The sequence below is a fragment of the Psittacula echo genome, assembly GCF_963264785.1.
Source record: "Psittacula echo genome assembly, chromosome: Z".
Lineage (NCBI taxonomy): Eukaryota > Metazoa > Chordata > Aves > Psittaciformes > Psittacidae > Psittacula > Psittacula echo.
The window spans coordinates 1,451,941-1,464,828 of record NC_137742.1 but is presented as its reverse complement, the minus strand read 5'-3'; the positions used below and the strand labels follow the sequence as shown (position 1 = coordinate 1,464,828).

Here is a 12,888-nt window from a genome sequence, read left to right as displayed (position 1 = left end):
AAGTCAGAGCAGAGCCAGGATTGCTGTACCCTGTGTTTCTGGGCACTGTTTCTCAGAATAAAAGGTTGAAATTCTGTCCCTGCTGAAGTCAATAAGAGTTCTTTTTAGTTCTGTGGATGTTACCATTTCACCTAAGTGCATAGCGGGGCCTCCAGATCTTGTAAATGCCCTTCCATTCAGAGAGGTTTTCCTTCCATTTTTCAGACCTCAAACAAATGCAGGGCATGTTTCAACACCCAGGAGCAGATGGATTTTGTAACAAAAGCCTGTTTTCTGACTGAATTTATTTCACTGACTGCAGAATGTGTCTTTATTGATGGTATTGTTTTAGTGTTCATGTTTGCACCTGGTATTTGCTCTCAAACAGCTTATTGACATTAATGAAATCTTAACAAATTTTGATTCTCAGAGAGATCTTCTCCCCAGTGCGAACTATTACAATAGACTTCTTCCTTCATCCGCAATCTTGTGGCTTACCTGCCACAAATAGAGCCCATCTGTACAGTGTAAAAATAATAGTAGGGAATTTTTTGTAAATGTCTCAGAGTTTAGTAGCAGGGCTGACAGGTTGGTTACAGTGGTTCAACTCCTAGAAGTGTGCACTGAGATACATACTGAAATGTTTGAATGTCAGGCAAAACAAGGATGGGAGTGAAAATGTGAGTAATGAAGGTACTTTTTAAAGTTTCTCTATTAATGAGGTGCCTCTGAAGGTGTTGAGGGGCTTCTGCTGCACATTTCTGGCCAAGGACTTATTTGGCAAGAATGTTTTCAGTTGGAAGAAACCTACAATAATCATCTAGCCCAGCTGCCTGGCCCCTTCAGTGCTGACCAAAAGTACAAGCATGTGGTTAAGGGCATTATTCAAATGCCTTTTGAGCACTGACAGGCTTGGGGCATCAAGCACTTCCCCAAGAAGCCTGTTCCAGTCTTTAACCATACTGTCTATAATGAATGGCTTCTTCATGTGCAGTCTAAACCTCTGCTGATGCAGCTTTGGACCAGACCCATGTGTCATGGAATAATAGAATGGTTTAGATTGGAAGGGAACTTAAAGCCCATCCAGCTCCAACCCCTGCCACGGGCAGGGACCCCTTCCACTGGAGCAGCTTGCTCCAAGCCCCTGTGTCCAACCTGGCCTTGAACACTGCCAGGGATGGGGCAGCCACAGCTTCTCTGGGCACCCTGTGCCAGCGCCTCAGCACCCTCACAGGGAAGAGCTTCTGCCTAAGAGCTCATCTCAGTCTCCCCTCGGGCAGGTTCAAGCCATTCCCCTTGGCCTGTCCCTACAGGCCCTTGTCCCAAGCCCCTCTCCAGGTTTCCTGCAGCCCCTTTAGGCACTGGAGCTGCTCTCAGGTCTCCCCTTCAGGAGCCTTCTCTTCTCCAGGCTGCCCCAGCCCAGCTCTCTCAGCCTGGCTCCAGAGCAGAGCTGCTCCAGCCCTCGCAGCATCTCCATGGCCTCCTCTGCACTCGCTCCAACAGCTCCACGTCCCTCTTGTGCTGCTGCCCCAGAGCTGGATCAGGACTGGAGAGTGGGTCACCCTGTAGACAGCAAGAATCCCCTCCCTCGACCTGCTGATCACTGTCATCCTGTCAGTGCATTCTGGGATAAGAAGCTAACACCATACTCCCATCTTGCCTCTTGGTCCAGATTTGGATCACTGGTACATTCATGGTCTTTGGTGATGTACATGTCCCCTGAGCAACCTTTTCTCCCCGGACCCCTGCCTCTCCACAGCAGAAGCGTAGAAGAGGACACATTTCCAAACCTCCTCTGGCAGAGGCAGCCCCAAAGAGGCATTTTCCCTTCACTGTAGAGTTCAGATCTGGGCCATCTCTATCGCATCACTTGGTGGTACTATCCCTGGTCCCACATTCCTTAACAAATCAAAGAATACTAGGTTCATGCATCCATCTGTGGTGCACAGCTGAGCACTATGTGAAGAGTTAGAGGGCAAACTAATGAAAACCAGAAGAATCTGTGAAAACATAAATGACAGCTGCTTCCAAAAGCTGTCTTCACCACCAGCTCTTTTGGATAACACTGGAGGCATCCGTAGCAGTCCTGCCAAATAACTCATGTCTTCAGAGTGTGCCCAGTGTGGGTAAGCAGGTTTTGCAGAGTTAATAATTACACTGTTCTCTGGAGTTGCATCTTTCTGTGCAGCATTGAACCAGATTTTAATGAAATATCGTTAAAGCTGTTAACTACAGAGAAAGAAGGGAGGGGAGAAATCAAAGGCACAATCAAAGCATGCACTCTATTATCAATAACTGCAAGTGGCTTCATAAATGTTTTATGTTATAAATGTTTTCAGCACAGATCAGCACAGAACCAGCTGTTTAAACGAAGTGAAATGTAATAACAAGAACATTTTAATCATTGCATTTCATTATAGAGAAGAATAAATCACCAGGAAAAATGTTTTAAAAAGCAGCTTTTTTTTAGCAGATGGAGATGGCTAGCCTGACACAGAGCTGGAAACCAAGGAAGCCTAACTCAAGTTTAACAGGCATATTCCTTTAAAAGAATTGGGTTGAGAGAAGTGGTTTTACTTTCCTTATAAAAGCATGGTGCTGGTGCATCCTCTCTCCTGGGAAAGTTTAATGTTTCTTTATACTTGAAAGGATTCAGAGCATGAATGGCACACTTAGTCCAGGAGACCCATGGCCATTAGGTGGGAGATTGGTTTGGACTAGGGGCAGTAAAAGTCAAGACCCCTGGGACCAGAAGGAGAGAGAAAACAAGTAGGACTGAGATCTTTTCATCTCATTTTTAGGCATTCAACTTCAAGACAACTTCAAAGTCATCTTTAGTACTCTGCATTCTTGTCCACAGGCTGTCATACATAATTCTTCATCAATACACCTTAGAGCCCAAGACCGGAGCCTATCAATAGCTCTGATAGAAAGTCATCATCTTGTGATACAGCTTGATGTGACAGTCTTGGGGTAACTGACCCTTTATGTGCCAGAGCTGTGCTCGAGGAGTTCAGGTTCTCCTTTCTCTGGTCTCCATTGGAGCTTTGGTATGAGCCAGATTCCCACCATCACAGGCAGGGTGGCTTGAGGTGCAGAAGGCAGAGCTTCAGAAACTGGTAAAGATGTCAGATTTGAGAGATATGCTTGTCATGTTTAGGCAGTTGCCAAGCAATTTCTGACGTAGTTGCCTACATTCCTATTTCAGGCACTTCTGTCTTGCTTGTCTCTTATTAGTTATTATTATCAGAAATTTGACTAAACAATACCAAAGAGGAAATGTCTGTTTGAGGCAGGGGAGCTCATGAGAGTAGATATTGTGTTCCTGCAGGTTTTAAAGAGCAGTTGATTTTGTGGACATCTGGTTTTAAGCAACTGAAAGTGAGCAGGGTCAATACCAGAGTCTCTCAATGAGGAGATGCTTTTACCAACGTATAAAAATGCCTGTCCTTTCTGCTTCTACACTACATCAAACTTGTGGGATTTCTGGAGGTCTTAAAGGCCTCATACCCTACAAGCAGTGAGGTCTTCCCAGCAGCTATTGCCCTCTTCAAGCTGTGGAGCCCCCTTTCTCAGTTTTTCTGGGTCTGCTGACCCCAAAATCAAAGCTGCATTGACTCAACCACACTCTGGAGGTATGAATCCAAATGCCATTTCTCCTTTGGGAGGCTCCCAACTTGCTCTGTGTCTGTGGTGCATCAGAAGCTGGCACAGGACATTTACTGTGAGGGTGCTGAGGCGCTGGCACAGGGTGCCCAGAGAAGCTGTGGCTGCCCCATCCCTGGCAGTGCTCAAGGCCAGGTTGGACACAGGGGCTTGGAGCAAGCTGCTCCAGTGGAAGGGGTCCCTGCCTGTGGCAGGGGTTGGAACTGGATGAGCTTTAAGGTCCCTTCCAACCAAAAACATTCTATGATTTTATGATTCTATGTGCAGCACTGCTCTGTAAGATGAAGAGAGGCAATGAGTTGTGGATGTTGTCTGGAGGCACTTCACCTATCGCCAGCTGCACATGACCTCTTTGGTATTACACGGACTGCTGGCAGATGAGCTCCAAAATAGCCCAAGGTCTGTTGAATTTGTGAACTGCTGGAAGATTAAAAGCAAGACATAACATTTCCATAGGGGACAGCCTTCTTGGCTTGGGCCAGCTTTGATTGGAAACAACAGTACCGTTCAGCAACAAGTATGTTAGGAACGCAAGTAGTCATTTCTGCAATAGTATATTCCTAAAATCAAGGCATATGTCCTGTGTTTGTGGTAAGTATCATCTCTGAGCCCCAGGAACATTGGCTTTTTAGGGCAGTGTGAGGCATATTCTTACAGCACAGTGTGAATACAGCTATTCACCCTGGTAACACAAGATCAGCCACACTGACAGCCAACATGAGCAATAGCAGAAAAGCAGTTCATGCATATTTCTAAAATCAGTATTGGATTCAAAAGAACCGAAGCTTTCTACCATTTCTGGCTATGGACCTGATTGCTTTTACTGCTGTTGAATAAAAGAGATTCTACCAAATAACCCCAGACCTGGCAGTTGTGAGAGCAGCATCGAACTCTTTGCAAGCAATTGTTGTAGCTCGTATTTCAGCAACAGCCTGAAGTGCCAAACCAATCCTTTGTGGGAGTGGAAAGGCATTCTCAGAGGGAACGGTGATTTTTTGAATATATTGAAGCATTATGTGGAGCCCCCAGTAAGAGAAAAAGCATCAGTCATCTGCCTGCCCTCTTTCCTTTATCCTTTTTTCTTAGAGAAAGAATGCTGTTAGTAGCAAAAGACTGACTTTAGAAGAAATGTGATTTAATGTCTTGTTTTAATGGAATGTAAAGCAGTTCTAGGGCCTGCATGCTATTTAGAAAAAGAAGAATTTAGGAAAAGATTTAAAACTTAATGCCAATTTTTATGAGATTATTATTTGACAGAAGGGATCAGGAGAGATTATTAAATGCTTTGTGTGTGCTGAAAATACTGAGACCTTAAGCACATTAAAGTGCCTGTCAGAAATATTGAAATAGAATGAAAAGGGAAACTGGGCAAAGGAAAAAAAATATCTTAAATGTATCTACACTGCATCTAAACCTGAAATTACTTGTGATCAAAGGCTATCTGTGTGCTGCTGACGACATGTCTGGGAAGCCCAGCTCTGCAACCCGTGTTCTGTGGGAGAGGGTTGGATCCAGGGAGCGCAGGGTCTGCTTCTGCTGCTCACCACACACAGAGCTTACAAAAAAGAGCTGTTAGTGTGAAACTGCCTGGTAATGGGGATGTAACTGTGCAGAAAGCCTCTTCTAGGAGCAGTAATTCTGTTATCTACCATGCATGCAACAGCTTGTGAGTTTGTTTTATGCCACAGGACACTCCTTATGGGAAGTGAAAAGGTATATTTGGTGCTGAAGATTTTCTGCTTGACTTTTAAATTTGCCAGTTACTCACTTTTTCTCTCCCAGTTTTGCTCAAGTTCAAGATGGAGGAACAGACTAGCTATAGATAGCCTTATCTCTAAACATCAGGTGTCATGGGGGCTAGGTCCAGCAGAGACGTACAGGGAGAATTTTCTGGGGAAATACTGCTGGTAGTTGCAGCAGTTTATTAAGCTTTCTTAGCTCTTTTGTTTTTGTAAGTGATTCAAACTGACATCCGAAAGTGTGATGTGGCTGATGTGTGATAATTTGCATTCAGGCTGAAATTGGTGCATTTTAAGACACAGTCATTGGCAGGGGGTTTGAATTACTCCAGATGTCCCTTCCCACCCTAGCAATTCTTTGATTCTGTTACAATAGGTGACCTAGGGTAGCTCCCTTAGCACTTATCAGGGATTGTTTTACCAAATAAAGGATTTATTTCATAATAATAAATAACGGAAATGCCTCATTCCCAGCAGTGTTCAAGGCCAGATTGGACAGGGCTTGGAGCAACCTGCTGTAGTGGAAGGTGTCCTTGCTTGTGGCAGGTCGTTAGAACTGGATGAGCTTTAAAGGTCCCTTCCAACCCAACCCATACTGCTATTCTGTGATTCTGTGATTGGTTTGTGTTGTCATTTGAGGAGGAGTTACGTGCTTATTCACCCACCAGCATGACCTGCTGTCAAGGCCGATATAAATTTTACATTTCAAATGATCTCTACTGAAGGCTAAAACTATTGCAAGCCTCTCTGTTTTCAGAACTAATCAAACCAGGTAATAGTTTCAAGGATGGGATATTTTAGCACTTCTGTTGATGTTATTTGGTTTGTAAGATGAGCTTGTTACAACCCTGCAGTTTCTGTAAGTGCTGGGCACCGTACAAACACAAGAATATTATTTAAGAGCAGAACTAGGATTACATATTAATGTTGAAGCTTTTGGCTAGTGAGGCCAAACTTTTGAGGGCAAGTTAGGGGTTGCAGATGATGAGAGGTCTCTGGTCCAGCCCCTACACAAAGCAGGTCAGCTTCAAGATCAGCCCAGTCATCAGGGCTTGATGTGAAGAGCTCTAGGATGTCTTCTGACCAAATCCATCCTGCTACCAGGTTTCTCGGGCCTTGCAGGAGCAATTTCATGCCCCTGCTAGATGTGGTGATACCAGCCTAGAGCCTAGCCTTTGTGAACTCCCTTGTTCATTAGAGCATGCCAAGGAGACTGCCCTTAACGCTTCATCTCAGCCATCATCTGTGATCACTCAGGCAGCTAAAATAGAGTGAGCAACGCATAAAGAAGTTTAAACAGATAGCACAAACAGCTTCATGTGCACAACATGAGCAAATATGCTAAGTAAAAGCTAACAGAGGGATCTTGAAGACAATTGCTTGCTGAAAGAAACCAAAGCCTGCTGCGGTGCACCAGATCAATTTATAATTTAATAGCACCAAGCTGGTACATACAGAGCTGGGACAGAAACACACATCGCTAACTGGAAAGGCACTTTAAGCTCTCAGTTGGTGTGTTTATGAGATGATTGTAGTGTGTTGGTGTTTGCCTGTGAGTTTTCCTAATGGCAGTTCTTTACTGCAGCTGGTCTTGGATGATCAGGTTTGCAAGTTTCTGGTTTCCTACTACCATAAAATAAATGCATCTATTGAGTGGTTTAGATATCTGTGCCAATTAGTTCCTGGAAATTCAATTTAAAGATTAAGTTCATCCTCTGAGCCAAAGGCACAGAGTTGTTGCATAGCTGGAACAAGCCTTTTTCAGTATTTCACAGAATCAATTTGATGCGTTCATGCTCCTAGATCTGCAACAGGTCTTTTTGCAGTGTATTTTCCATGGGTTTATCCATGGGGTTTCCATGGATCCCTTTGTATTCTGTCTGGATTTTCTGATGGGCTGAAGCTTTGCTGTTGTGGGCACCCCTGGAGGCTTATCCTGGGCTGGCTCATGCCACGCACCGGAGTCCGGGTGCAGTGGTGGGTGATGTGGGAATGGGGCTTTCACACTGTCCTTTCCTTTCCATGCAGTGCAAGTTCCCGGGCCAGTGGAAAACCTGCGGGCTGTGTCTACCTCACCGACCTCGATTCTCGTCTCCTGGGATCCTCCTGCCTATGCCAATGGCCCCGTCCAAGGCTACAGACTCTTCTGTACAGAGACAGCGACTGGAAGAGAGCAGGTGAGCAATGACCAGAGTGGTTCTTCTCCCACTGTGAAAAGGAAGAAGAGATATTTGTGAAAAGGAGATGTTTGGTGTTGGCATCTACAGGTCTTTAGAAAGGCTCAGAGCAAGAGGTTCTACAGATAAATCCTCCAGGTTAGGAAAACTTTGCACGAAGCAGTGATAAAAGAGCAAATCAAGAAAATAAAAATGTCCACCAGTATAAAAAGAGTTCAGAAGGTAGAAGAGGCACCCTGTTATTTATCAACCATCCCTCAGTTTTACACTGAAATTTCAGAATAATGTTGAAGAGCATCTAAAGACCCCTTAGACTCCCCCTGTACATTGTGCAGAACCATCACTGATGGCAGTTTGTACATGTAATCTTTGTAGAATATAGATTTTTAGTTGCTGCTTGTAACTTCTTTCTAGTAGGAGGGTAAAATAATATGAATCCAGGCTAGAAATCATATGTTTTCTCTCCAGACTGGCAGATGCTTACAGTAAAAATTGCTGTTGATGGTGTGCACTTAATTACACTCTTAACTCTGCCACAAGCACATGCTTTTGAGGGGCAAAGAATCAACCTGGCTTTCTGAGAAACTGCTCAGACACTTCCCACTGGCCATTTAATAACCAGGTTTTGATAGGAATGCAGCAGTAGCAGTGGAGATGAGATGCTGTGGAGCGAGGAGTGGAGCTGATGGGAAGAGTATTGCCTTAAAAGGTTGTTAGCAAAAAGTACAGCAGGGAAGAAAGTGGAGATGTCTTTTTTCTGGCCTGATAGTACATGATAATCACAGACATCAGAGTCTTGTGGCACATGCTTCAGTATTCCTATGGACACTTTTAGACCATCCCCACTTTTTCTGTGCTTGCTTTATTTTGCTTCCTCCTTTGCTCTGATATTCCCATTTGACTCTCTGTTTATTTTCCTCTTTCCCTCTCATGTACCTGTGGAGTAACAACAACGGGCTCAACTAGAAAAAAAACCCACCTTTTCTCCCGCACCCTATGTAACTAAACACAACAATTAGGTGCAAAAATCCCCTCCGTGCCAAAGCTGTGGGCAGAACTGCGGATGAGTGCCGAGAACCGAGCTTTAACGAGCCACTCTGTTACAAATTGCCTTTTATATCCACTTAAATAAGGATTTCGCTATAGTTGTCGAAGAGTGAAAAGCTCGTCTCTAATCCTTTCATCCCCTGGCATGGCTGCAGCACTGGCTGACATGTTTCCCCTTGGTTTATTGTCTCTGTGTTCTAGCACGTGGAAGTGGATGGGCTCTCCTACCGGCTGGAGGGGCTGAAGAAGTTCACTGAGTACACCCTACGCTTCCTCGCCTACAACCGCTATGGCCCCGGTGTCTCAACTGAGGATGTGACAATCACCACACTTTCGGATGGTGAGTGGGGATAGAGGGAGCAGGTTGTGTCTGTTGGTTGCAATTATCAGACTTCTTCTGCCACCATATCTTGGAAGAAGCAGCAGTGAAGCAAGGAGGTTATTGAATGTGCAGGACAGAAATAGGAGGTTCAGTACATTCCTGGAGTGGTACCCTCTGAGCTGGTGTTCATCTCCAAGGATAATTGGTTCATTTCATTATTTCTATGTCTAGTGATAAGGACGGTCTACTTCTCTATTTTCTGTTTAACCTAGGCACAGGTGTATCCTTTGAGCATTTCAACAGACACTATTTTACTACAGCTGCATGTGAAGAGCCAACTGCCTGAGTTTTCTTTGTGCTTTAAACACAAGGGTAACAAATGTGTCAGGGCTTCAATCTCTGCTCATCACACTGGCTGCACCAGCATCCTTCCCGAGCTTGTGCTGTGATCCCATGGCTTGCAAGCTCCAGGAGATAAATTGACTTATACCTTGCAGTCAGAAACACTTAGTTATGTTTGCTATCATGCCTGACTCCTCTTGAAGTCACTGAGCCTGATCCCCACACCTGGCTAAAAGAGGAATAACTTCATTGAAGTCATTTGAGCTACATAAGTATAAAACCTATACAAATAGAGGGAAAATTCTTTCAGAAGGGTTGGTTGGAGGTCACAAAACAGAAGCCAGACTGGAGACAGGCTCCAGAGGCTTCAGGGATGTGCCAGCTCCTGACAGAGCTCCACAGCCAGAGGGTATTTTTCCATAACAACACTTTCTTTAAAGGTGACATGAGGTGAGCATTAAGCTTTTAAAGTGAGGTTTATAAACAGTTGATTTTCCTTCTGATAAAAATTCAAGCAAGTTATTTTTCATTCATACTTATAAAGCAAGGTTTGGATTTTGGGTGGCCCTGCCCTGGGTTTGGATCACTAATTTAAGGTCATTTTCATGGGGAAAAAAATGTTTACTTTTACATGAGGGTATAAAAATGGGAGTAGGCAAGAAATATGTTGCTGCAGGCTTCAGCTATGTATGTCAAGCTTACTGGGCTTTTCTGTCGTCAGAAGTGCAGCAGATGACCTGTGCCAATGAGCGCATCCAGAAACAGAGCCTGGTGTGCGCCTCAGTCACATAAAAGAATCACTGTTAACCACAGAATCACAGAATCCCAAATTGGTTTGTATTGGAAGGGACCTTAAAGCTTATCCAGTTCCATCCCCCTGCCACGGGCAGGGACACATCCCACTAGACCAGGTTGTTCAAAGTCCTCTCTAACCTGGCCTTGTAGATTAATGACATCCTCCATTCTAATATAGAGGAAAAAAACCCAAAAAAATTGGATGGAGAACCAAGGTGACTGATATTTATCTTTTGTATTTGCAAATATTTATCTAATTTTGTTAGAAATTTGATAACTCTCCCTTGTTATTCTACCCAAAAAGTTGAAAAGCTGAAAATTTATGCAAGGTTAAGAATGGCAATTTGCTGTTTGGTAACCCGGTTGCTTCTGAATGGTACATCTGATCAACTAAAAATACCAGTTTCTGGGCAGGGTTAGTAGAAGCTGTACAGATCCCATGAGGGAGCTGGACAACCTCAGTCCTGTTTTAATCTGTGTTGTCCTGGGCTGCATCTTCAATGGGATTCATCTTCACGACCCACATCTCGGCTGGCACTGTTATTGTACGTTTGACACCTCTGCAATATTTTTTTCAACTGCTACTTATGTCTACCCAGCAAATTCAGTTTTCCCTTGTAATAGAGGCTGGATCTTGGCAGAATAAATTACTTCACACTTATAATTATAAAAACAAAAGGAAAACAAGTGAAAATGAATATTTTGCATAATGTATGTAGATTTAATTCACACTGTGAAGTGTAAAACTGCAGCCCTGTGCTCCACTTTGGTTTTAAATGTCACCACCATAAATGAGAAAGGGAAAGATTCTTATTCATGAGTCTGAAAATTATCTTCTGCAAGTGTTTAAAACACTTTACCTGTCTGCGAACAAAAATCAGTGCTAACGAGAAGGTTTGCATGAGACTATTCCAGAAAAGAGTAGTGTGCGTAGGTGCCCTTGTTTCAGGAATCTGGAAAGAGATGGTGTTTATTTTACTCTGTATTTAAGCAGAAGCCTGCTCTGCAAAGAAGTCATTTGGCTACAACTTCCCAGTGTTCCCCTTTTTTGGAGCAGGTAGAAGAGAAAATACTTTTAGGATTTTTCACAAGGGCCTGTAGGGACAGGCCAAGGGAATGTCTTTAACCTGCCAGAGGGGAGATTGAGATGAGCTCTTAGGCAGAAGCTCTTCCCTGTGAGGGTGCTGAGGCGCTGGCCCAGGGTGCCCAGAGAAGCTGTGGCTGCCCCATCCCTGGCAGTGCTCAAGGCCAGGTTGGACACAGGGGCTTGGAGCAAGCTGCTCCAGTGGAAGGTGTCCCTGCTCATGGCAGGGGTTGGAGCTGGATGAGCTTTAAGGTCCCTTCCAACCAAAACCAGTCTGGGATTCTATAATATTTCTTCATCCTCACTATTCTGGGTCTGCTTGAAAGCACTTTGCTCTCTTGCATGAAGAACAGCCAAAAAGCCAGAGCAAAAGCCTGGCATTGGCCAAGCCTGGGTGAAGGTGATGGGGGTTCTAGTTGTCCCAGGGAAGAAAGGAGGGAATAGAGAAAAGAAGTCCGCAGCACTAAAACTTTCTGCAGTTTCCTCTTTTATGGTACCATGCTGACCTTTCCCAGGGTTAAGGTCAACTTCTGCCAGAAAGATCCACAATAAAACAGCAAGAAATAACTCCTGCCCCGGTGAGCTAACAGCCCACACAGAGCAGGGGGAAAGACATTCAATCTGTCCTATTTTATAGGTGGGAGATAAAGGAAGGATAAAAGAAAAGGAAAAGTCTGTAGCTGCCTGTACACACATGTGGATTTGGGCAGGTTTTGTTCCTGAGTCCCTGCTACCATCCTCCCCATGGAGGAGAGCAGCTCCCCAGGCTGCTCTTCTATGCTGTTTTGATTGCAACCCATCCTCCAGCTAAACTTAGATTTAGCAACATCATCAGGCAGCGAGCACCACTGCTGGAGTGACAACACCATAACATGGAGCACCTTGCCTGTCACAACCGGCTCCCTTTTGTCTTCGCTTCATGCTGTCTTCGCATCACATCCGTGTAGTCTCTGGCAGTTTGTTTTCGCATCGGCAGGCAAACCCAGAGGGCAGCCCCTGGGCAAGGAGATGGGACGCCCCTGTGCTGCTTTTCTGAAGCTGGTCTGAAACAGCAGTAAATGTCAAAAATGGGAGAAAAGTCTGAAGATCAGTCTGCCTTTCCTTTCCTCTTTTGAAAATGACAGCATTATTTCTAAGTCTGCCTTCCTCGCAAGAGCATGCTTAAGCTGGTTATTCTTTCCACACCAATCTTTGGCTGTATAGCATACAATAGGGTATATAGTTGTATTAAGAAAAAAAAAAGAAAGCCTGTACTATTAGTTCCTGTAGGTCTGTACGCAAAAATGTTGCCTGAAGCTCTGGGATGTAATCTGAAGAAATGCCCTCGAATCAAAGGAATTTCGTGTAGCATCTCCAGGTGCAGGCCACATATCCCAGGCAGCATTCACCAGATCAAGGAACATACTGTTTCTCTAAAGCTTAATTTTCAGTTTGAAATAGTGCTCAGAGAATATTTGGCCAAGCTGTGTGCCATTTCAGAAATGCTTTGAGCTATCATGCTTATGAATTATCAAAATGCATTTAGTCCCTGCAATGGGCAGACAGTATTATTTCACGCTTCATGAGTATTTGATCTAAATATAATTTATGTCCATAATTATAATATGAATGTTGGGGAGGGGGTTAAGTAAAATTTGAAGATTGAAGTTCATGTTGACGCAGGAGACAGTCCATGAAGTTTTTTAGATGTTGGTTACTGTGTTTGCATGAGAGTTGAGAGCAGGGTGAGGAGAAGAA

The 12,888-nt window shown here is 44.2% G+C and overlaps 1 protein-coding gene across 1 annotated transcript in view; it reads left to right on the top strand.

Moving 5' to 3' along the window:
• The window catches only part of DCC (DCC netrin 1 receptor), a gene marked incomplete at both ends in the record, with an annotated part of 627,385 nt that overhangs the window by 459,072 nt on the left and 155,425 nt on the right, over positions 1-12,888 (top strand). Inside the window, 2 exons of the mRNA XM_080637247.1 lie at positions 7,413-7,561; positions 8,810-8,948. Of these exons, the coding sequence (XP_080493373.1) occupies positions 7,413-7,561; positions 8,810-8,948 (288 nt within the window). The remainder of the gene's footprint in view (positions 1-7,412; positions 7,562-8,809; positions 8,949-12,888) is intronic.